This window comes from Acanthochromis polyacanthus, chromosome 18, assembly GCF_021347895.1.
Source record: "Acanthochromis polyacanthus isolate Apoly-LR-REF ecotype Palm Island chromosome 18, KAUST_Apoly_ChrSc, whole genome shotgun sequence".
In the NCBI taxonomy this organism is placed as follows: Eukaryota; Metazoa; Chordata; class Actinopteri; family Pomacentridae; genus Acanthochromis; species Acanthochromis polyacanthus.
Window position 1 is genome coordinate 22662960 of NC_067130.1, and position 25652 is coordinate 22688611.

General features: G+C 39.6%; 1 protein-coding gene across 1 annotated transcript in view; it reads right to left on the minus strand.

The window, feature by feature from the left end:
• Positions 1-4202: 4202 nt before the first annotated feature.
• The window catches only part of zer1 (zyg-11 related, cell cycle regulator), a 44090-nt gene continuing 22640 nt past the window's right edge, over positions 4203-25652 (minus strand). Inside the window, exons 13-16 of the mRNA XM_022217355.2 lie at positions 17087-17275; positions 16672-16769; positions 15099-15201; positions 4203-9951 (exon numbers count right to left, since the gene is read on the minus strand). Of these exons, the coding sequence (XP_022073047.1) occupies positions 9864-9951; positions 15099-15201; positions 16672-16769; positions 17087-17275 (478 nt within the window). The 3' untranslated portion in view covers positions 4203-9863. The remainder of the gene's footprint in view (positions 9952-15098; positions 15202-16671; positions 16770-17086; positions 17276-25652) is intronic.

Here is a 25652-nt window from a genome sequence, read left to right on the forward strand (position 1 = left end):
CTGCTCAGCACTAATAATAATAACAATGCACCTAATCCCCACAGTATCCAGTCACATGTGAAATTTTGTTTTATAGCTATTGGAGTTTTCTGGCTGGAAATTACATAACCATGTAGTGGCTCCTCCAGAAGTGCTTCATATTAGTGGCTGAAAAAGGATACTGGAAACCTTGGGGTGGCACAAAAACCAAACGCCTTAAGGGTCATTCCAGAATTGGAGGATATTTAACATCCCACCCATCAAATTTCAAACCAGAAAAGCACTCAGAGACCAGTACTCCGCCAAGGCTGTATATTCCCCATATGGCATTGTCAGAACTGCACCATTTGTTCATTTATTAGTACTAGATGATCAGAAATCACGGCAACACAGAATGTGGCCATTTAATATAAATGTACCCACAAACAAACTGACCTTGGATTGAGCACAGGCATGTGTTATGCATGTGTACCTTATGTAATGATACACACGTGGACAAAATTGTTGGTACCCCTCAGTTAAAGAAGGAAAAACCCACAATTCTCACTGAAATCACTTGAAACTCACAAAAGTAACAATAAATAAAAATTTATTGAAAATTAAATAATCAAAATCAGCCATCACTTTTGAATTGTTGATTAACATAATTATTTTAAAAAACAAACTAATGAAATAGGGCTGGACAAAAATGATGGTACCCATAACTTAATATTTTGTTGCACAACCTTTTGAGGCAATCACTGCAATTAAACGATTTCTGTATTTGTCAATGAGCGTTCTGCAGCTGTCAACAGGTATTTTGGCCCACTCCTCATGAGCAAACAGCTCCAGTTGTCTCAGGTTTGATGGGTGTCTTCTCCAAATGGCATGTTTCAGCTCCTTCCACATATGTTCAATGGGATTCAGATCTGGGCTCATAGAAGGCCACTTTAGAATAGTCCAACACTTTTCTCTCAGCCATTCTTGGGTGTTTTTGGCTGTGCGTTTTGGATCGTTGTCCTGTTGGAAGACCCATGACCTGCGACTGAGACCAAGCTTTCTGACACTAGGCAGCACATTTCTCTCCAGAATGCCTTGATAGTCTTCAGATTTCATCGTACCTTGCACACTTTCAAGACACCCTGTGCCAGATGCAGCAAAGCAGCCCCAAAACATTACTGAGCCTCCTCCATGTTTCACCGTAGGGACAGTGTTCTTTTCTTCGTATGCTTGGTTTTTGAGTCTATGAACATAGAGTTGATGTGCCTTACCAAAAAGCTCCAGTTTGGTCTCATCTGTCCAAAGGACATTCTCCCAGAAGCTTTGTGGCTTGTCAACATGCATTTTTGCAAATCCCAGTCTCGCTTTTTTATGAGTTTTTTTCAGCAGTGGTGTCCTCCTTGGTCGTCTCCCATGAAGTCCACTTTGGCTCAAACAACGACGAATGGTGCGATCTGACACTGATGTACCTTGGCCTTGGAGTTCACCTTTAATTTCTTTGGAGGTTGCTCTGGGCTCTTTGGATACAATTCCAACGATCCGTCTCTTCAATTTGTCATCAATTTTCCTCTTGCGGCCACGTCCAGGGAGGTTGGCTACTGTCCCGTGGGTCTTGAACTTCTGAATAATATGAGCCACTGTTGTCACAGGAACTTCAAGCTGTTTAGAGATGGTCTTATAGCCTTTACCTTTAAGATGTTTGTCTATCATTTTTTTTCAGATGTCCTGGGACAGTTCTCTCCTTCGCTTTCTGTTGTCCATGTTCAGTGTGGTACACACCTTTTCACCAAACAGCAGGGTGACTACTTGTCTCCCTTTAAATAGGCAGACTGACTGATTATGAGTTTGGAAACACCTGTGATGTCAATTAAATGACACACCTGAGTTAATCATGTCACTCTGGTCAAATAGTTTTCAATCTTTTATAGAGGTACCATCATTTTTGTCCAGGCCTGTTTCATTAGTTTGTTTTTTTAAATAATTATGTTAATCAGCAATTCAAAAGTGATGGCTGTTTTTGATTATTTAATTTTCAATAAATTTTTATTTATTGTTACTTTTGTGAGTTTCAAGTGATTTCAGTGAGAATTGTGGGTTTTTCCTTCTTTAACTGAGGGGTACCAACAATTTTGTCCACGTGTGTACCTACTGATCTAACTATGTAGCAGGCGGGAACTGATGGGACTTGGAAACACCCCCACAATTTAATCAGTTCTTCCTTCTATCATTTCTGAGGGATAAGTCCCCATAAGTAGGCAACTTTCAACTTGTAGTAGGATTGCAATCATGTGATCATCAGCAGGCAGCTGAGGTAGTGTTCACTTGTTGTCATAGTCACAGAGAGGCTGCTATCTGGCAATGACACAGAAATCTTTAACAAATCGGTGGATCCAGACCATAAGCCGCATCACTGCCAAAATCTAATGAGGCTGTCCTGGTGTCATGTCTGACCTTCCCTGAAAATTTCATCCAAATCCATTTCTGTTTTTGAGTAATGTTGCTAACAGACAGATTAACAGAACAACATGCTAAATAAAGTAAAATTGAAATGTATTTATAAAGATATTGTAGTAAACCTGTTGACATGCAATAAATCCACACTTGACTCACACACTACTTAATATCTATGCTTAATATTAAATAACTAAGAGTCTTGCCAGTCTTTTCTTCAGGAGGAAATGACATTATGTGTAGCAGGTCGTGATTTGGAATTAATGCATTTCCTTGAGAGGTGTTTTTGTGAGGGGTAACTCAATCAAAACAATTTTTGAATAAGTTCATTTTATTATTGTTTAGCTAATTAGAAGATGGTTGTTATGAAATTCGGACAGTTATTTAGTTGAAAATTTAGTGATATTCAGTCATTTTTTAATTAATGTGATTGTTTCCATAATAAATAATTCTGGAATTTGTAAAGACATGATCATAATGAACACAAAAAACATTTTATTAACTTTTAATAAAAATATTTGCAATATATACACTATGGACTTCAAAAGTCCCTCAGATATATATATTGACTCACGTAACTCTGCCGCATTCCTTGGTGGAGTAACAATAATGAGTGAAGAATCTGCTAGCACAGTGAGATTACTTGAACCTGTTTTCATTAGAAATCATATTCTTTGTAGAATTTTCTTGAAAAGAATCCAAGAATTTTGACTTGATGGATTAGATTTTTTCTTTTTAGATTATGAAACCATTGATTTCCTTTTTGACTTGGTTTTACATGTTAACCAAAAAAAGTCATGCTAAAACTGTGTAAATAATATCCACATCAAAAATCTGTATTTGTACAGGCAGAAAGTAGTTCTTTTACACATACAATTACACATTTTATTGTATTTAAACCAGAAAAAATATTGTAATATTACAAAAAAAACTGCTTTTATTTGAAAGAAAAATTATGTGTATTAAGGAATGAAAAATGGTAAATCAGTTTTAGATTTTTTTGTTTGCTTTTTACAGATTTTCCCAGATTTTTTTAATGACAGATATCTAGTAAAATTCCAGAATAAAGTATTAATTTGCATGGTGACCATAAAACAAATAAAAACAGACCAGGACTCTAAATCATGTTCACATTAAAAATATGTATTTTTCAGATTGCCATTCATTCTTTTATAATATTTGACTGTAAAAGTACACCATATTACTTCATTTAAAGGAGTTCAAATATTAACATTTTAGACATATCTACTGTTATTTTGTTAGTTTTTGAATATTACAATATTCCACAGTTTTTAAGAGATTTTTCTGGCAGCAACGGTGTCCCATTTTACCATATTTTGTTGACAGTGGAAAGTAAATTTGTATTGACATGTAATTGACATTGCAGAATTACTATCATAGACATAAAAGATAAAGATCCACATGTCCATGCAAAATTATGTGAAATTTCACACAACTTAGTATGTAAATGTATATTTATTTCACAGTGTAGTTATAGTTCACTCTCGTACACAGATGCTGCAGCTCGTGTGTGTGTGTGGGTGTTGTGCACAAAGTGCTAAAGTTCGACCGGATGTTATATATATCCTCAGAGGCAAACCTGAGGGGAAAATAGCCTTAGACGTTTAATGTATGTCAAAATGCAGCACAACACACACTGTGAGAAGTACAGAGGGGATGTTCTTCCAAAACCCCCATAGAAATATCTCCCCCGTCATTAGTGTTTTTCTCCCACAAGTTCATTAATGACTTACAACCTGTGGTTAAAAAAGAAACAAACCACAACATGCCAGTGTTTTTAACCACTCCATCTTTATTGCTTACTCAGATTTTTACACTAATGTCCTGGAGCTATAGAGATCAAGAAATAGTGGAACTCCCTACTGTTTGGATCCAATGTTCTTCACCCCATTTTGGATTAAACTTATCAGATGTTACAAAAGAAACCAATAACAGAGTATCGACAGACTCGAGAAACACTGTGAAATTAAAATACGAAATTTGAAAGTTGTGACACAGCAGTTCTCCTTTAACAATATTTCATCTGAACCTTTTTTTTCTCTATTTTCAGTACACACATCTTCATAAATAATCAGGAACAGGCAACCCCAAGGACTAATATTTTCTTCTCAGCTCTACACATAATGTCTCCCCGGAAAGCACAAACTGAAACATCCAATGTTTTCAAATCAGACAGAACAGGTGATTGAAAATGTCCAGCAGATCATCTACTTTACCTAGAGAGGATCATTAATCAAACACTGTGCAATTCTTAAGAAGTAAAAATTCACAACAGATTTAGTTTTGATCATATGCAAAATCCTGGTTAATTCTTCTCTTCATATTGTATATGCACACATTTGAATTCCAGATGGAGAAATTGAACGAATGTCTAATAAAGCTTGTCACCTCACACCACTGTCTACACTGGAGGAAACGTTAATTTCCATCGTGAAAAGCAACAAAAACAGACCTGTACCAATCAGATCACATAAATCACACAAAGAAAAACTGTACATGAGAACCGGGACATCAAGTCAGTGGGGTAAAACCAACACAACTGATATGAAGTAGCTTAACAACATGAGTTAGGCATCACTCATCAACTTATTCATGTAGGAGACACAGTGTGCCAAAGCAGATCCTGAACCAGCTCAAGCTCCACACACTGTGGTGCCACATAGCAGAAATCGCTGTGCAATTACGTCTGATCTGGTTCACCTAAACCAACACACTTTACAGGGAGGGAGAAACAGTATGGCTGCTGATGTCTGTTCCTTCACTGGCCTGATGTGTAAGGTCCCAGGAATCCCTGCATCAGGAATGAAACTGATGTGGGTGAAAAGCTATGTGCTCCAAACCACCATCTATTCATTACAAGCAGGTAAAGGTAGACATTAAACCTTTCAAACACATTCAGGTTATTAATTAAAGTGTAACATTATGAGAATAAACCAACATGAGAACAGACCACTCATGTATTTAAAGACAGACCTAAGGAAACGGTGCTCAGGCGTTCACTGAGAGAAAATTTATTTTGTAGTAACTTTAATCACTAGTTATTTAATCATCATTAATTTGGTTTATGACCCTCTGGTTTGCTAAATTGTACACAGCAACAGTTTGTAATTTGGACTGTTATACAAAATCACCTTGGTTTGAGGTCATTTCTGACACTAAACAATCAACTAAATGAAAGAATCGTAGACTGTATATAAAGATGGACAACACACCATCTTGTCGCATCGTACAACAGTGAGGTCAAAAGATTGTAGAAATTGAGACTCCCATCTTACACTGCTGACTGTATTTGCATATTCAGTACAGTAATGACCATGGTGGAAAGACATCTTCTGCTTATCCTGGGTCAGGCCGTGGAAGCAGCACTTTGAACTCCTACAAGTCCCTCTTCCAGTAATGTTCTCCAGTTCCTTGTGGGGGATGCCGAGACATCCCTGGCCAGATAAGATATATAATCCCTCCAGCAAGGTGTGGTTCTACCCTGTGTTCTTCCCCTGGTTGCATGTGAGCAAGGCAGGAGGCATGACAACATAAGCACCCCCCCCCCATTGTCACTACTACACAGATTCTGCTGTTTCCATTTTCCAAGATATTTAGGTTTCATTTCGGAAAAGCTGTCATGTTGTCCATCTTTAGACACAATCTATCAAAATGTGTAATAATATATAAATCAATAATGAAAATATCTGTTTATTTCAGCCCTACCTAACATACCAAAACATTAAATCGGTCTTTTCCATCAGAGGAATTCATCTCTATTTTAAATTATAAATGTATATACATTTTACAACAGCTTTAAATTTTCCAAGGTTTGTCCATTTTTCTGTCCACTAATACAATAAGATGATGAAACTTGAATGAAAAACAAGCCAAAACTGATTTATTATACCAAGAATCTATTTATGCTGCATGACTGTTGAGTCTAAGCTCTGTAGGGTTAGGGTTTGTCTATGGACACCAGTTAGAGAATAATTCTAGTATATTTCAACCCAGTGTGCATGGATGAATATGTCTGGCAGCAAGTTGCACAGATCCCCGGTGCAGTTAGCTAAATGTCTGCTCTACACTAAAACACTGTGTTTACTTGGAAACAGAAAACAATTTTTGAAATGATACATGTAAAAATGTTTGGAAAGTTGCACAAAACTTGTAATTTATAGCCGAATATACACTGTTTTGTGCAGCTCCTTGCTTCTCTGAATCTTTACAACAGAGGTGGAGACAAAGTTACCAAGACCTATAGAGACACAATGGACACACTATTTCAAAATACGCCAGGTTGAAATAAACTGGAAGGCTATAAAGGCCACTCTGATGACAGCATATAGCAATATCGCCAGATCTGCCGGTCATACCTTTTTGTATGCCAAATGATAATCAACGGAATTCAAATCTAATGTTGCTGTCGTACCTTCGAACTAAACAAGAAAAACAGGTTGTAACTAAATCATTAAGGCAAGGTAGTAAAGACAGTAAAATGCTGTTCATTTTCATGCCTTAGGAAATACTCTCCTCACTAAGGAGAACGCAAATGTTCTCGATCCAGACTGCTACTGCTGAGATCTCCAAGACACTGGTAAGTTCTGAATGTGAGACACTGCCTTTAATAACCATGAATACTCTTTGTAAAGTGGGACAGAGATTGGGAATGCCATTAAAGGAAATTTCTTCAATGATCTTTGGAAAATGCCAGTGAAGGAACGTGGTAGAGTTATCTTAAAGATACCCTGTGGATGTTGCAACCACGACTAGGGCCATGGAGCCAATGGTGCAAATAGTGGGTTCGTGTTCAGTTTATAACTTTAGCTCACATACAGGTGCACTAGTCGTAGCATTAAATATTTGCAGATAGTTCAGCAGGCACAGCAAGATGAAAGTGAGCTAGCAAACGTGTGTAGGTTGCAAAAATCTTTTTTTCTTTTTTCTTTTTAAATCTGCTTTTAAAATTTTTTGGGGAAAGGATGCATTCAACAAGTTTGATAGACCTCAAGAGATACAAACAAGATATTTTGGTGAGAAACGTGAGGAAAATCCACAGGGCAGCTTTAAAGACAACAGCATACAGAGCAAAAAATAAATGAATCGGCCTTTGGTTCTTGTTTATGGTGAGGGGGAGAGCTGTGATAATTCAAAAAGAAACTGAATTCTTGCTGAGTAGAAGCGTCTTTAAAACTGGATTCTTCTGTTCTCACAGTCTTGGTTGGCCTGCCATCCCACCTTCCCTCCCTTTTTTGAGGGAGCGTAATATCATTTAATGAATGGATCATCCCACTTTCAGTGTTAAAACACACATGCGAACACACTGTTTTATTCATCTCCCATTAGCTTCTCAAAAGAAAAGTGTTTGATTTGAATGAAGCAGTTACTTTAGCAGCAAGTTGACCAACCCAGTAAATATCATGGGCCATCAGGTGTTAAACGATAATTTCTTTATTCAACCTTGCCCTTTTGATTATCTGGAATCACACATGACCACTGGAAGCACTGTTGAGCTTCAGGACAAAACACTGAAGTCCTGTCCTCCTCCTTTTTAAATCATCAAAAAGAGAGCACAATCTCTACTCTGATGACAACTTGTGATAACACCAGTAATTCAACTGTCCAAAATCCACCAATAAGTATCAAAAATTATGTGCACATCTAAACAAAGTCTGTGGACACCTGAAGAGTATTTCCAGGTTTTAGGAAGTATCTCTGCACATGTAAAGAAAAAAATTGTATTACCCCTTTAGTGCCTGCAGTGGCAGCTGTGGAAAGTTTGAAGCATGTACTCAATCTATGATCCTCCGAGTGTCAGTGGGGGCTGGATGCAAGTGTGAGAAGTAAAGACATCTATCTGCCACGTATTTCATCCATTTTTTTAAACTGTTCACCATGAGTCTGACAATGCTCTAGGAGTGCAACACTCTTTGAATGTAATACCCATATGTATAGCTTAAGAGGTCATTGGCTGAACAAACTTCAATTGCAATTTCAAACAACGCAATTAGTAAAACATACAGGCTGCAATTTAGGATATATGTTACATAGCGTGATTGAGTAAGGGTTTAAACTGTTACTGTTGTGTTAGTGGTTTTACAAATTCTTGCTTTCCTCCTTTTGTGATACTTTCATTGTGGTAATGCTATCATATGTTTCAGACCTATTATATAGTGAATATTGAACTGAAGCAGGATGTAAAAACTATATATTGCAGATTAAATTGCCATATCTGTCAGAAAAAGGGGAAAAAAACTTCTGATTTAATAGCCTTCGCTGTTCTGGTTTCAGTCTTTCTATGAAATGATGAGCCTGGCTTTGCTTCCATTCAGCCACAAGTGGAGTCCTCAGATCCATCTCGGATGATAAGGTCTGTGTCACAGATGTCACTCTACTTCAACCACATCAGCTCTCAAGGGCAACCAAGTTGCTCCACAACAAACTTACGAAACTTTCTCTTTACAGGTCTCATTTTCATACTTTCGACCATAAAGTGTATGTGCATTAGGTGACTTCACCATCCTCATTATTAAAGCTCACCTCTGCTTCCAGTAAGAAGAATCAACAGGTCCCAGATAATTAGAAATAGAAGCAAGGTTGAACTGCATCCAACTGACCCTTCAGGACTCCTGGACTACACTTGAATGATTGGGTATTCTGTATATAGTTTCTTAGCACTGACCGTACATCAGTGAAACCTAAACAAATTTAAATACAGGTAAAGTCATGAGTGTTTACAGTTATAATATAATATAAAACATACAGTAAAAGAGGATGAGACACACAGAGAATATTTACATATATAACAAAGAAGTCCACCATTGTGCCACATGATCTGGGAAGACTTTCCTCCCGTCAACATCAGTGTGATGCTTCTCTGCAGCCTACACACATAATGGCTAATATTCACTGTACATGTGTCCACAGCTCCGTGGCCGCCACCAGCATGAACAAGTGTGAGAGAGCACAGTGAGGGCTGACATCTCTGATGGTGCTGCAGGACACTGCGCGGCCTGTCGCCTTTTGTTCAATGTTACACAGTTAACAGCAGTGAGCTGGGGAGGGTTTTTGTTTCCATCCACTGAGAGCCAGGAGTCACTCCAACTGTTTTGTTCTGTTGATAAATCTTTGACACACACATACACGCGCACACACTGAAAGATAACAGTCACACTGTCCCACATCACTGTCCCCACTGAAGTGATGTTTAAGTGCAGCAAAAGTAAGCACCCTCACAACAAAACACCATGCACCACATTTTAACTCCTGTGTCATATATTACGTTTTTGTCCAAACTGCTGTGAAGAGGGTCAGAGACACAGTTCTGCTCTACAAAATAAGAAGAATGACAAGAATAACAACAATGCACACAACTGAACCTTGTGGTGATGATTGTAGGAGGTGCTTTAGGTTGGTTTGCTCGATGTTTACTGGGAATAATGGCTCCTGTGGTGTCAACCTCTTTGTCCATAGTTTACCTCCTGTCCGTGATTTGTTTCCATGGGGTCTTCTTTGAAGTTTTCACACTGCTCCATGACTTTCCTGAAAAGAAAACAACATTTATAGATTAGCTTTTGTCCAAGAACTTTTTAAATACTAAATTCCATTTCTGTACTGCAGTTATTTCATTGTCAAAAAATTAAGAATGTTAAAGCATAAATGTCATTTAGGATACAGCCAGCATTTGGACTTGTGAAAGAATTGTTCAGCAAATTAACTGTCTAAAATAAAGAGTGCCTCCCCAAATGTCAGGATAAATAATTACATTTTAAGAAATACAGTATAAGATTTTGAGAAAAGAAGCAGTGTTACACGACAACGAAAAGGCGATACGTTTATGAAGGAACTTATGTCACTCTTTTTCAAAGTAAAGTCAGCTGTCTGACTTGCTGCGCTGGATATATACTAACCTTTGATGTTAATGTTACTAACCTGCCTTTGTGTTATTTTATGTTGTTGTATGTAAGCTGCTCAACACTTGAATTTCCCTTGAGAATGAGAAAGTATCTATCTATCCATCTTACCCAGAGGCTTCTCTGTACACGGCCTCCCATTTAGCTTCTACTGCAGTCTGCATGTAGGATGGTTATGGAAAATTGGGTAAAATTTACTGTCTAAGCAGATGTCTTTGACAGTGCGACATCATATGAGAAAGGTTCTAAATGAATTCCACTTCAAAAATCTAGTCTACACTGTGTTTTTTGTTTAGGTTTCTAAAAAAAAGATTTTTATTTTCTATGCAGATGCATTTCCCAACAAATCTTTGCAGAATGATTATTTCTTTCCAAAACAACTTATTCAAGTCATCTAGTAAAAACGGCTGTGTGTTTTTTTTATATCAAAGTCTGTCCCTCCGGACAATATATGATCAGTATGTTCTCAGGCAAGGACAGAAAATATTGTCTGACCCACACCGAATACGAGTTCTTATCCAATGACAGCCAATATAAAGTACTTCAATGTAAACTCAGTCATTTATTAAAATTATAGTCAATGTTGACTGAGTGTGCTGTGTAATGGTTCAGTTGCGTTCTTATCACAGTATACAGTATAAACCCTTCTATACATTAAACATAGAAGGGTTTATAGAAGCAAGTTGTGCTTGGTGTCAAAATTTAGGGAAATTCCTGTAATTTCACATGATGTCTTATTTTTTGATACCACCTATCCCACATGCTGATATTGACCTTTGAATCCAAAGGTCGGACAGATATTTTTGATTTTTAGCTGTTCATATTTCATGCATTACATTACATAGCACTTTCATTTTATACATATCCAATCCTTCGATAGCCAAATTATACCACATAAAATTTCTAATGGATATGATGTTGTTTTTGATGTATGTTTTTGTGTAATGGGTGGCCAAATGTAGCAGTTTAGAAGTTTGTGATGGATAAAATTGCAACTTTGTCATTCTCTGTAACATGCAATTATAAATATAAAGTAAATATTTTCACATTTCTGAGGACTAGAGATCACTGTGAAATGATTCTGAAAATTTCAGATCTCTATCTTTTGTTGTTAAGAAGTTATAGAAGTCTGAACATGGTCAAAAATTTCAAGTCTTAATTTTGGCCGCAATTTTAGGGTACCCCCTACCTACTTCAAATGGCCATAACTTTGAAACTAATGACAATAAAGCATTCAAATTTCGGATTTTCCCATCATATATAATGTACTAAATGTATGTAAAAACTTAGCAAAATCTGAGAGGGTCAGCTGGGGACCACTGGTTGAAATGATATGGAATGGCCCCTATATTTGATTTTCCTGCATGTCCATGGGATGACCTGTCAGTCCACATGGTACTGTTCTTTGAAAACCAGGAGCATGAACATAAAAGCGAGCAGAACTAAAAGGAAACTATTTTTGTTTTTTTCTTTGTCCAGATCAAATGAATAATACTACAGGTATGAAAGTGACCTAATTAGTTTGTATGAATTCATTGTTTGTATTACCACTGCATCTGTATTGAATGATGGCTAATTTGGCCATAAGACTTCTAATCATCCCTTTTACTAAGTGCAAACAGAGTATAAGAGTATACAAGTATATGAAATCAGCAAAACTTGTTTTTTATCACCTATAGCAGTGGTTCCCAAACTGGGGGGTGCGCCCCCTAAGGGGGGCGGGGAGTTATGGCAGGGGGGGCTCGGTGACAAGCTGGCCAGGTCTCTCTCTGTGTGTGTGTGTGTGTGTGTGTGTGTGTGTGTGTGTGTGTGTGTGTGTGTGTGTGTGTGTGTGTGTGTGTGTGTGTGTGTGCCCATGTTTTTGCTACATTGTGGGGACCAAATGTCCCCACAACTGTAGGAAAACCGAAAACTATGTCACTTCTGGGGACCTCATTTCGGTCCCCACAAGTTTAAACAGTGTTTTCTTGGCCATGTTGTTGTTACTGAAAAAAGTAAAAGTGCAAAAACATTTCTTTAGGGTTCGCCATTGTTTTGGTTAGGGTTAGGGTTTCGTTAAGGTTAGGGGTTAGATATAAATGGGAGTAAATGGTATGTCTCCACAATGATAGCAAGACACACACATGTGTATGTGTATGTGTGTGTGTGTGCACATATGTACTGATCTGGAGTTTGGTATTGTTTAAGTAGAAATAAATGATCTCACTTCGATCATGGATGTGTATTTATATATATTATAGATACAATTTGCATGCAATAGAGTTCAACCCAATCAACCAAACTAAATCATCCAGCAGCAACATTTGAAATTCTGCTGGAAAAATACGGCCCTGGCAACCCTGCCTGGCTAGGCTAAATATACACAAACTATGTATGCTACAGCGCAAGCTAGCAGAGCACGGAGAAGTTTGTGACAGGAGGATGGCCAGGTAAACGGAAAGCAAATGAATCTACACCAAACCTCACAACAAGTAAAACAAAGGCAAGAAAATATGACGAAGCATATTTCGCCCTCGGCTTCACAAGTACAACTGTGGGTAATGAAGAGAGGCTGCAGTGTGTCGTGCGTCTCAAAATATTAGCTTCTGACAGTATGAAGCCAAATAAGTTAAGGTGCCACTTGGAGACTGCACATCCCGAACACAGAGAAAAGCCAGTTGATTTCTTCAGAAAGAAACTACTCGACTGTCATGAACAACGGAGTTGCTTCACTAAAGCAGCATCTGTACCTGGAAATGCCCAACTCGCCTCATATAAGGTCGCCTACAGAGTTGCTCAGTGTATAAAGCCGCACACTATTGCCGAGGAATTAATACTTCCTTCTGCTATTGACATGGTTTCAACCGTGATTGATGAATCAGCAGCAAAGAAACTAAAGGCAATTCCTTTGTCAAATAATCCTATCAGGAAGCGCATTTATGACATTTCAAAAGACATAGAGGAGCAGCTTAATGATAAGATGAGAGACAATCATTTTGGCCTGCAGGTGGATGAAGCGACTGATAGTAACGACGACTGTTTATTGATAACATATATCAGATTCATTGATGTCAATGATTTGAAGGAGGATTTGCTCTTCTGCAAACGTGTAACTAACAGAGCCACTGCAGAGGAATTATTCAAAATCATTGACACTTATTTGAAAGAGGCTGATCTGAAATGGGAGGACTGTGTGGGGATCTGCACTGATGGGGCTCAGGCTATGTCTGGGAAACGAGGAGGGCTTCAAGCGCTCATCAGGCGCGTCTCCCCCAATGTGCAGTGGACACACTGTATGATACATCGAGAGGTGCTGGCGTCTAAACAGCTGAGTCCCAAGCTGAACGACGTAATGACAGACATCACTGCGACAGTGAACTACATCAAAACATGACCCGTCAAAGCCCGGATTTTTGCAGCTCTCTGGGAGGAAATGGGATCCAACCATACAGCTGTTTTGTTTCACAGCCAGTCCTGATGGTTGTCATGTGGGAAGGTTCTTTCCAGGGTGTTTGAATTGCACGATGAATTCAGAATCTTTTTGGAGGAGGAAGGTACGGAACTTGCTCACAAGTTTAGCAATAACAACTTCCTGCTGAAACTTACAAACCTCAGTGACATGTTTCAGAAACTCAATGAACTAAATCTCCAGATGCAGGACACTAAAACACATCTTCCACAGCTGGCAGATAAAATCATATCGTTGACAAGAAAACTGGAGATGTGGAAGAAACGAGTGAAAGAAGGGAATATAGACTCATTTGAGAGCCTGAAATCATTCATTGAGGACAACAAGCTACAGAACACATTCATGCCATGCATGATAAGCCACATCTCTGCCCTACAGAAACAGTTTCTGAGGTATTTCCCAGTGGAGGATCCTACTGAATATGACTGGATCCATCAGTTCAGCACCAGCAGCTGACTTCAGCGCTGCAGAAGAGGAACAGTTCATTGATGTCACCTCTGATTCAATAATGAGACTGCACTTTAACTCAAAGACATTGGCTGCATTTTGGTTTGGATTCCTTTTGCCACATCTTACCTGTGTGAGGTTTCTCTGCAGTTGCCTCAATTAAGACAAAATACAGATCAAAGCTGGACATTGAAAATGAGCTAAGAGTTTCGGGCTCACAGCTGCAGCCTCGATTTGAGAAAATCTGCAGCACAAAGCAAGCCCACATCAGTCACTGAAAGGATTGTGGGACTTGAAGTGTGACTAGAAATGTTGTTTTTGCAGAGAATATTTGCAAGTTTTTGTTTATTACCAGAGAACTGTTAACATGCCATTTTTGTGCAGAGAGTAAATTCTGAGTCTTGAAAGGAATTAATAGGAATTAATACTGATGGCAAAAATATGAGATTCATGTTCCAAAGTCACTGCTTCCATTCCAGTGACTTATTAATTTTTTTTAGGAAGATGTCACACTTGTGCAGTTTTCTCTGTTAAGTTCAAATACAAAATTGAGATATGTTTGCCGCTAAGTCACTTTTAATGCTTTAGCTCTTAAAAATGATGTGTTCCTTTTAAGAGTTTCCAGTAAGATGTCACAAACTAAACTTCATATAAATTCTACAGGAGTTTGCAAGCAAAAGATGTGTCTGAGAGTGTGTTGACATGGCTGCATACTGGTAGGGGGGGCAGAAAATATTTTTTCTTTCAAAGGGGGGCCCTGCAGAAAAAGTTTGGGAACCACTGACCTATAGAATGTATCTTGGAAAACAGAAGCTTCGCAGAACTAACTGGTATGAAAAGCACATCAAGATACAGCATACATACAAAGCTGTCAGTCTTACCTGGCCATGTCCTTAGTCTCTGGCTGTGAGCTTTCCAGCTCCAGGACTTTCTCCAGAAGACTTATTCCTCCTTCCTTTATCAACAGAGGACAATACTTGCTTGCTGCAGACCAAAAAAATACAAATGGAAAGATTGTGAGCACTGTCCCTGTTCGTTACTAGGTATTGTTTAGACACAACGATAGTGAAGACAGGCAGTGTGCTTAACTGAATTAAAGAACAACTTGGTGATGAGTGAAAGAAAAAGGGCAATGCTACAATTAGGGCTGGGCACGTTAACTCATTAATTAACACCATCAATTATTTTAGTGCCTGTTATCACAGTGTTTTTGTTATTATTATTATTATTATTATGAAAGTCTGTTGCTCACTGGCTCTCAATACACAGACAGACACATCTGGGTCACAGGAGGACTGAATGTTGATCAGTACTTGGGATGGGCAGCATCACATCTTACCCAAACTAACAGTTGAGGGAGGATTCGACAGACTGGTTGGATACAACGTCTAAACAAGACAAGCTAACAAATGCCAAGGTGAAGTAGTTAGCCATCGATTGCATTCTGATTAGTTTTCTGGAAGATGTCGGTCTGAGGAACATCCTTACGATCGCAACAAATGACAGTATGTATGAGCCTCAGCCTGCATCACTGGAAGGTTTGTTCGTGTGTGACGATATAAACCGGGACTATAGTCCCCGCAGTGGTCATGGGTTCAAGTCTGTCTCATGGCCATTTGCTCTTCTCCCCATGTTTCCTGTCACTTTCCACTGTCCTATCTATTAAAGCCTAAAAACGCCAAAAAATGGACAAACATGGAGTCCACAGACTAACAAGTCTTCTGCAGTCAGTCCCAGCTGTGTATTTTTTTGTCTTGACCATTTCACCTCACTCTAACAGGGACAGCTGCTGCTGAACATAGACTGTTTCTGCTGCTCCCTGATAAAAGAAAAAAGTTTCTGCTGGTACCTGTTCAGAGAAAAAATAAGAATACAGATTTATAAATGTTAACTTGCTGTTGCTGGGAAGGTTTTTGTTACAATGTTATGATTGTGGCTCTGGACTCTAAAGGGTATTAGTTTTTCTATAACAAACCAGATAAAACATTAATGCCCTTGCAGTGGCTAATAGTTTCATTTAAATTTGATTACATTAATGTTTAGGCTGAGATTTAGACAAAATGTTAACTGCTGCTGTGTAAAGGGAAACTGGTTAAAAAGCACTTTGTGTTTAAAGTGTCTGCAAAAAAATGTGATTGCACTTTTGTTCATATAGTAGTACCTTAAAAATGAAAGTGCAGAATACACTATTTAAAATTAATTATTTAATTTCACACAAAACAATGCAAACAATGCTCAAAATTTTAATCATTACCCAATACTAGCTGCAACACAGCAGAAAAGAAAGAAATATTTATATGTCAAACTGTATCTTGGAAATCTATTAAGTACATAATTATGGACCGATACATTATTCTGGTCTATTAGCTGTCAACATTAGCTGCCTTTAACAGACACACAGGCGACCAGTACTGGTATATCAGAACACTGAGGAGGTGGTCTCTCGATACTCACGGTAAACTGACACCAGGTTGTAGAGAGCCCATGTGGCCCAGTGCTGACTGACAGGGGAAATGCTTTGGGGAAGCAGTCGCAGGATGGGCTCAAATGACCTGAGAGATAAAACTCAATTTAAAAATGCACAAACAGGAAAAGTCACTTACAGCTGGGCTGTACAGCTAGACCATGACTCGACCTTCTGTCTGAGTTACTAAGTTTTGTCTCTAGCATGGTTATACTGTTTTTTTCTTTTTCAAGTTTACACTAACATGGATTTGATGAATAAAAAGTAACTGCTGGATAACAAGACACAAAGCAGCAGATGTTCCTCTTGTGTTTCTCAATTTGATGAACTATGATTCCTAAAGGACACCACATATATACAAATGCTGGTGTGGTATTATGAAGGACAACGTAAACAATCAGTCACCTGTAGTTGATGTTGCGGCGTGAGCTGACATCCCAGCTCTGGATCGCATCCCACATTTTGTCCATTACTGTGTCTCTTCGTGGCTCTTCCATCGACCAAACTTCTGACCCATCAAACATAATGTGAGAAAGCACGCCGCATGCGTTGTATGACACTTCAATCCCATCTGCCTTGCTATCCAGGAGGTTACTATAACAAACAGTGAGAGGGAACATCAGGTATCTGATTTGGACAAAATTTATCCAACTCCTGATTTTAGCACTTGTCAGAATTATAAATCTCCTTGTTGATCTTTGTGAACCGCTTCCTAGTTAGCTTGATGTTGAATAACATAAAAAATAGAAATTTGATACTTGTGGTCACCAAGGTAAAGTAATAACAACAGAAAAAGGAGGAAGAGGAGGAGGAAGAGGAGGAGAAGCATTTTGGCTGCTAAACAATGTTCTTCAATCTGATAAGACACCCTTGATTAACCAATTCATCTACAATGTATTCTTAAAATTGCCCCACACTGTAGTTCATTTTTACTTAATTTGCTCCCCTCTTAACACACCAATGAAACCATACTGCTTTGCCATGACTCCATATCAGTGTTGGTTTAAAATGATGGTTGTTTCAGGAAGATAAATTGGTCTCTAGTAATTGGTCCGGGAAAATCAATCCCCACAGAAATCTGGTAGAGAGGAGGCAATGTCACATTGTAGAACAATTCTATTTTACTTGGTTTCCTTTTTTTTTTTCTTTGTCTGCATTTATTCTCATTTTTAACTCCACGGAAGGGGTGTCAACATTTTATGAGATTAATGCATATTTTAGTCTTGCAGCCAAATATTTTATTATTTAGTGCATGAGTGTGACCATCACGAGACCTCCCTGAAAGCTAAGCTGACATTCTTTATTAGAATTCCCTGTTAAGAGCCAGGGAGGGCAGTGCTACACCTCAATGATGACATGCAGGGAAACAAAGGGTGGACAGGACGAAACAGGACGGACAGGGACAGGGACTAGCAAGCGGTGCTATTACATCTGAAGAATATCAGGCGCTGTGTTATTCCCGACTATTAATTACCCATCAATAAAACAAACAAACAAACAAAAGTAAAAAAAAAAAACAAAAGGGGGGGCGGAGCAAGCCAGCAATGGAGTAAGACGTGTTTTGTGAGGCTCCCGCTGAACTATCATTCTGCAGTTTCAATGTCGATTTTTTTGGACCTACACCCACATGCTTTGGTATTATACCGCAACCTAAGAACCAAGAGCGAGTATTTTGTATCACTCCGGCGTTGGACATGGCCTCCAGTCTGAGAAAATTCAAGCACAACGGCCCAACCACGGCTAGGCCTGGTGCCTCCTCAGCCCAGAGTGCTAAAGCTGCTACCGACCCGGACCCTCCACCTAGCCCCGGCACCGCTACCGCCAGTACGGAGCACGTAGGTTTGGACATGTCTCACATAAAGCTCCAGATACTTAACTCCATCAGAGGGGATATTGTTACGGTGATTAGAGAGGAGCTGAAAAAAGCACTTGCTGAAGATTTCGAAGGCATTAAGGCCGACCTGCAGGTGGTTAGGAATGAAATTGCTAACAACATGGCGGCTACTCGTCATGAGATCGACCAGGTGAAAACTACGGTCAATAACGTCGAGAGCGGGCTGTTGACATGGTCGGATACGGTGGTCAGCCTGCAAACCACGGTGTCGGGACTGCAAAAATAGCTGACTGACCTGAGAGGGAAATGTGAAGACATGGAGGGTAGGATGAGGAGATGCAACGTTCGTATCTTGGGAATCCCGGAGGAACAGAACTCCAGCTCCACGGCTTCTGTGTCAAAACTACTAAAAGAACTACTGGGAATGGATAAAGATGTTCTGGTTGACCGGTCGCACAGAAGCCTCATGCCAAAAAGACAGGACGGAAAGCTGCATGCCATTATAGCCAAGCTCCATTATTATCAGGATTGTGTGGAGGTCCTACGCCGAGCTCGGACCTGGGCTCCTCTCCGATTCCACAGACAACCTGTTGCTATTTTCCCGGATTACACCACGGCCGTTGCCAAGGCGAGGGCGGCGTTTACCGAGGTTCGGAGAGCCCTGCGGAATAAACAAGGAGTCCGTTTCGGCATACTGTTCCCTGCCCGGCTCCGCATCTCTTACGACGGAGAGGACAAAGAGTTTGTGGATCCTGGAGAAGCCATGGATTATGTTAAGCGACGCATCATCAAGACGGCAGTGAACGCTAAGCATGGACTGAGAACGGCAGGCGGGGTGAAGATCTCATATTAATCTGGTAAACTGTGTTACCATTATAGCTAATATGTTGTCAAAACACTACTCAGTTCCTTAATGGTTTTGCGCTAAAGTTATATTTATGTTTAAGTGTGACTAGTACCTGCTCTTTAGAAATTACTGTGCATTGGTGTTAAGGGCTCAGCGGGAGCCTCGTGTTGGCTTGGAGCGAACCAAACAAATGATGTGGGGATACATTTGTGAGGGTTTGTTTTATCACCATGTTACATTGGGTGATATTGTTGGCAGTATTTTAGGGATGGGTCCAGGCCAGATTGTTTGTGTGTTCTTTTATTTTCTTTTTTGCCTTTTTACATTTGTTGTGTTTAAGGAAGTACATTGCATTCTGCATTCAGCTAACTCTTAATGGCTACTGATCATTCCAATCACTCTAAGGGATGTCTTGTTAACTTTGTGAGTTGGAACGTTAAATCTCTTAACCATCCGGTAAAGCGGAAAAAAGTTTTTACTCATCTACAACAACTTAAGACTGACGTTGCATTCTACAAGAAACACATCTAAGTAGTTCTGATCACGCCAGGCTGAAGAGTGGCTGGGTGGGCCAGATTTATCACTCTAGCTACCACTCTAAGACGAGAGGGGCCGCTGTCCTGGTCAATAAGGCCTTGCCATTTACATCATTTAGTGTGGACTCAGATCCAGCAGGGAGGTATATAATCATTGTAGGACAGGTGTATGGGTTTCCTTTAATTCTTGCAAATGTTTACGCTCCCAATTGGGATGATCAGGATTTTTTCAGAAAAATGTTTTCACGGCTTCCAAATGTGGCAACACATCACCTGATTCTCGGAGGGGATCTGAACTGTGTTCTGTCACCAACCCTAGACCGCAGTTCCCAGAAGAGCATCCCTGTTTCTAAATCAGCACGTTTAATACGAAGTTTCCTGGATACATATGGTGTTGCAGATGTCTGGCGTTTTCATAATCCCACTTCTCGTAGATACTCTTTCTCTGCAGTACATAAGACCTTCTCACGTATCGATTACTCTTTTTTAGACAAAAGACTTCTCCCCTTAGTAGTTAGTTGTGATTAGAAGGCCATTGTGATATGTGACCATTCTCCTGTAGTTGTTTCCTTACGCATTCCCAATGTAGGTTGAAATTATCGGCAGTGGAGCTTGAATCCTTTACTACTCTCAGATGAGGAATTTGTCAATTTTATAAATTCTGAAAATAAGCTTTTTCTTAGTATAAACCAGACTCCGGGGATGTCCTCTTCAATGGTGTGGGAGTCTTTAAAAGCATACTTGAGGGGGCAAGTCATTTCATTCTGTGCGAAACAAAAGAGAGCTACAACAGAGCGCCTCACTAAATTAATAAATGAGATTCAACAGTTGGATATGTCATACTCTCTTTCACCCACACCTGAGATGTACAAGTGTCGTCTACTATTACAGAGTATAATCTTATTACTACAAAAAAAGCTGACTGTCTTATATCAAGATCAAGAAGTTATGCTTATGAGCATGGGGAAAAGACAGGCAGGCTCCTAGCACGTCAGCTAAGACAACGAACAGCCAATCAGTCCATCCCAGAAATCCGAAATGATCAGGGAGTAAGATGTACTGACACCTCGGAAATAAACACAAGCTTCTTAAAGTTCTATCAGGCACTCTATAGTTCGCCCTCGTCGCAGAACACATCTGACAAAGGGAATTTTTTTCAAAATATTGATATCCCTGAACTGGATCCAAACGTTGCGACTACTTTGGACATGCCACTCTCCAACACAGAAATTGCGCTAGCTATACAAAGCATGCAATCTGGAAAATCCCCCGGCCCAGATGGCTATCCATCAGATTTTTATAAGAAATTCTCCAGCCAGCTCAGTCCTCTATTAACTCATTTGCTGCCATTGATGTCTATAGACATCAATTAAAATCCGAACGTTCACTGCCAATGACGTCTATATACGTCAATCATGTTTTTTGACTGGGGGGGCTGCAGGATAGTCTGGTGGAGCTTGTCAGTGAAAATCAGGCTTGTAATGATAGAATTTAGTGCAAAAACGAACAGATCATCTTGGTGGCAGCATCCAACAGGATTGGGAAGTGGCGGCGGCGTATTAAGAAGTTGTTGGATTAAGAGAGAAGATGGCGAAGCGTGGTCGATTGGAACAGCTCAGGCAGCTAACGTTAAAAGAAAGTATTTGTCGTGGCAACGTGAGAGTGTTGAGGTGGGCCACAAGAATGAGAAAGACAGTGGCCATCAAAGGATGGAGTTGCTGGGGCGACAGCAAAAAGCGCCGTTGCCAACAGCCGCTGGCGATCAAAGCCGCGCTAGCGGTGAGGGTCATGGCTCGGTTTCGCCACCACCGCCCAGCTCATCTGACGAAGCCGAGTGGGCGGAGGGAGCGAGCACACACACACCTAAAAATAGATTGTTTATATTTTGTAAGATGTATTGTTGTGAACCAAAATGTTGACTTGTGCTGTTTGTAAATAAATGATTTAGCCAACAAAAAATTAAAAAGTTGACCTCAAAATGCTTTTTCTAAGTAAACAACTGTTCAGTTGTGTGGGATGTTACTAAACCAAAAAATATTGGCATCAAAGTGACTGCTCTGATTGATGTGCCTCTTTGCACAAAAAGCTCGTTATCTTTGTTTTTTGGTCAAAAACAGGTGTTTTTGCTGAAATGACCCTATGTTCTGCTGTCGATAACTTTAGAACCGAAAATGCTAGAAACAAACTTTTTTCCTGATGAAAGAAGAGAATCTACCCTTTCTTTCGATAGTTTCAGTGTTTATGTAGTCTTAGAACTTGATATTCTGTAGATCTTGAAAAATCTGTCAAAATTCTTAAAAACTCTGGCAGTATGGGGCTCTTTGCTCTGAAAACAGCTGGCAGCCAATGAGTTAAGGTCAGTTTTTGAAGAGTCCTACACATCACAGTCTCTTCCTCCAACGATACGACAAGCCATAATCTCCCTGATTCTTAAGCCTGATAAAGACCAACTTGAATGCAGTTCATATCGTCCCATCTCGCTACTAAACTCAGATACAAAAATTCTAGCTAAAGTTCTAGCCCGCCGTTTAGAGAAGACCTTGCCGTCCATTATCTCGCCCGATCAAACAGGCTTTATTAAGGATAGACATTCTTTCTTTAACATCAGGCGTCTGCTAAATATAATTTACAGTCACGCTACAACAGACACTTCAGAGATGATCATTTCGCTAGACGCGGAGAAAGCATTTGATCGGGTGAAATGGGATTTTCTTTTTTATGCGCTTAAAAGATTTGGTTTTGGAATTAATTTTATAACGTGGATAAAGGTACTCTACTCGTCTCCTTTAGCTGCAGTGCGTATCAATAACAACATATCCCCTTTTTTTGAACTCCAACGAGACACGAGGCAGGGGTGCACCTTGTTACCCCTCCTCTTTGCATTGGCAGTTGAGCCACTGGCTATTGTCATAAGGCAATGCGTCGATATTAAAGGTATTAATCGGGGTGGCTTGGTTCATGCTGATGATATATTATTTGTGTCTGACCCCTTACATAGCCTCCCGAAGCTCCTGGATTTGCTTAGGGGGGTTTGGGGAGATATCTGGCTATAAGGTGAACTTTCAGAAAAGTGAGCTCATGCCTATTGGCAAGACGGCGGGCGAACCTCTGTTTACTTATCCGACCCCTTTCAAGGTAAATTATGACAAAATTAAATATTTGGGTATTTGGATCACGCGAAACTGTAACGAACTATATAAAGCCAATTACTTACCCTTACTCTCTAAATTAAAGCGAGACCTTGGAAGATGGGAGTTGTTGCCTCTGTCACTGGGAGGAAGAATCAATACCGGTAAAATGAATATTTTTCCTAAATTTTTATATTTCTTTCAGTGTATTCCGATATTCTTGACTAAATCCTTTTTTAACCCTTTAAGCTTCAGTCAATTCCAGCCGTTTTCAGTACAAAAAATCGCTAATATTCTATTTTTAAATAAAAAAATTACGAAAAATACGGGGAATATTGGACGCGCATCGGGAGGTGCATTTCCTTGAAAATGACCGATTCGGGGATTTTGTACTGACTTCAGGACATGTTTTGGACAAAATAGTTTACTGGCTTGTGTCATCTGGATGTAAAAGGTTGGATTATGGCCGTTTTTTGTGGAATCTTTTTTTTTGTGTGTAATAATGAACCCGGAAATGTGAGTCGCGCTGTGTGCATTGAAGCCGTGTATTGAGAACGGATGGATGAATATTTGTTTTTGTCGGACAAATGTGTTTATCTCACCCGCTGTAGTAATCGCATCTGAAAGTGGTTTATACCGGCGAATTCATGAGAATCTAAGCTTTCCATCGGCGTATAGTGTTTGTATAATCGTGTTTGCAGCCGTCGGACATTCTTGAAATTCCTATGCAAATTAGTAGGTGTACCACCGGCGGTACACTGAAGCTTAAGGGGTTAACAACTTGAACACCCTGCTCTCATCATTTATTTGGAACAAAACACAACCTCGAATTAAGCATAATATATTGCAAAGACCTCGAGCAGCAGGTGGTCTAGCACTTCCAATTTTTTTATTTTATTATTGGGTTGCTAATATAAGGTCAATTCTGTTTTGGACAAAAAAAAGATGACACCATGCTGCCATGGGTAACCATAGAAAATTCATCGACTGGTCTGGTGTCATTGGTTTCTCTGCTCTGTGCTAAATTACCACTGGCACGGCCTATATCTAGCTTCACCCTGAATCCTCTTGTGATATATTCTCTAAAAATATGGTACCAGTTTACACGCCACTTTGCACTTACAGAACTGTCACTTGTTGCACCACCTCAAGGACATTGTATGTTTGTTCCTTCAATTGCAGATGGGGCATTTAGTATGTGGTCAGAACGCGGCATAGTTTCAATGTATGATCTCTTTTTTAGATATCTGCACCTCCGGAACTTTGTTGCCTATAATGTTAACCTCTTCCCATCGCGTCCCTCACCATCCTTGTGCAAACCGGATGAAAAACATGCTATAAGGTTATTATATGCGCTGTTGCACACACAGAGGCTGGCATCTCTGGAGTCACTTAGGAATAAATGGCAGGAAGATTTAGGCGAGCAAATTTCGGATGAACATTTGGAGGAAATAATTGACCGAATCTGCTCCACCTCTATTTGTCTTAGACATTCATTAATCCAATTCAAAATTGTGCATCGCCTTCACTGGTCAAAAACAAAGTTATGCAAAGTTAAGGCAGATCTTGACCCAATGTGTGATCGTTGTCGGCGTGAGCCTGCAACCTTAATACACGTTTTGGACCTGTCCAAAATTGAGGAATTTTTGGGAGTCCATCTTTAATACCTTGTCAAGGGTTTGTGGTACCTCACTAGAACCGTGCCCATTTATTGCTCTCTTTGGTGTGGCTCTCAGGGATGTCGGCTTGACTGGGCCACAGACTAATGTGATAGCTTTCTGTACTCTATTGGCAAGGAGGATGATATTACAAAAATGGAAGGATGCATTACCACCTGTATATGGACATTGGACAAGGGAGGTCACGTACTATATTCAACTGGAAAAAATTCGATATACTATAAAAGGGTCACTTCAGAAATTCTCTGTTGCCTGGCAGCCCTTCTTGGACTTCTTGGAGAAAGCGAATGCAGATGAAATTGGACTACAATAGTCATGGATGTACGTTCTTACTATATGTCATGTATCATTTATCATTAAGTTGCTTTTTTTAGATTATTATTTTCTATATTTTTTTGTTATTTTATTTTACTGTTGTTGCTTTGTTGTCTCTGGCTGCTGAGTTTGTTGATGTTGTTGATGTTGTAGAGTGGGGTGGGGGGTGGGGGGAGTAAAACAAAAAACTGTAAAATGCTCGTGTATATGTTCATCTCTTTCTTGATATGTTAATAAAAAAGACCTTGATCAAAAAAAAACAGAAAAAACAAAAACAAAAAAATAAATAAACTAGAAGTTTTACCAAACTTGGACCATCCAGCGACAAAGATGACCCCTGTGACCTTGAAAATGACGTCACGGTCACCAAATGCGAACTTGACCTGTGTCTTATTATGGTAGACCTGTGTACCAGATATGGTGAGGCTACATCAATATTTTATGGAGTTATCGCGCGGAAACCAAAGTGTTACAGACAAACACACAAGCAAGCAAGACCATGCAGGTGAAAATAATACCTTCCGGCAAACGCAGTTTGGTAACTCGACTGGAGCTGGTGGGACCTGATCAAACATGCACATGCAAATGTGAAGGACCCCGAAGCCCAGAACAGCTATCACGGCAATGCAGGG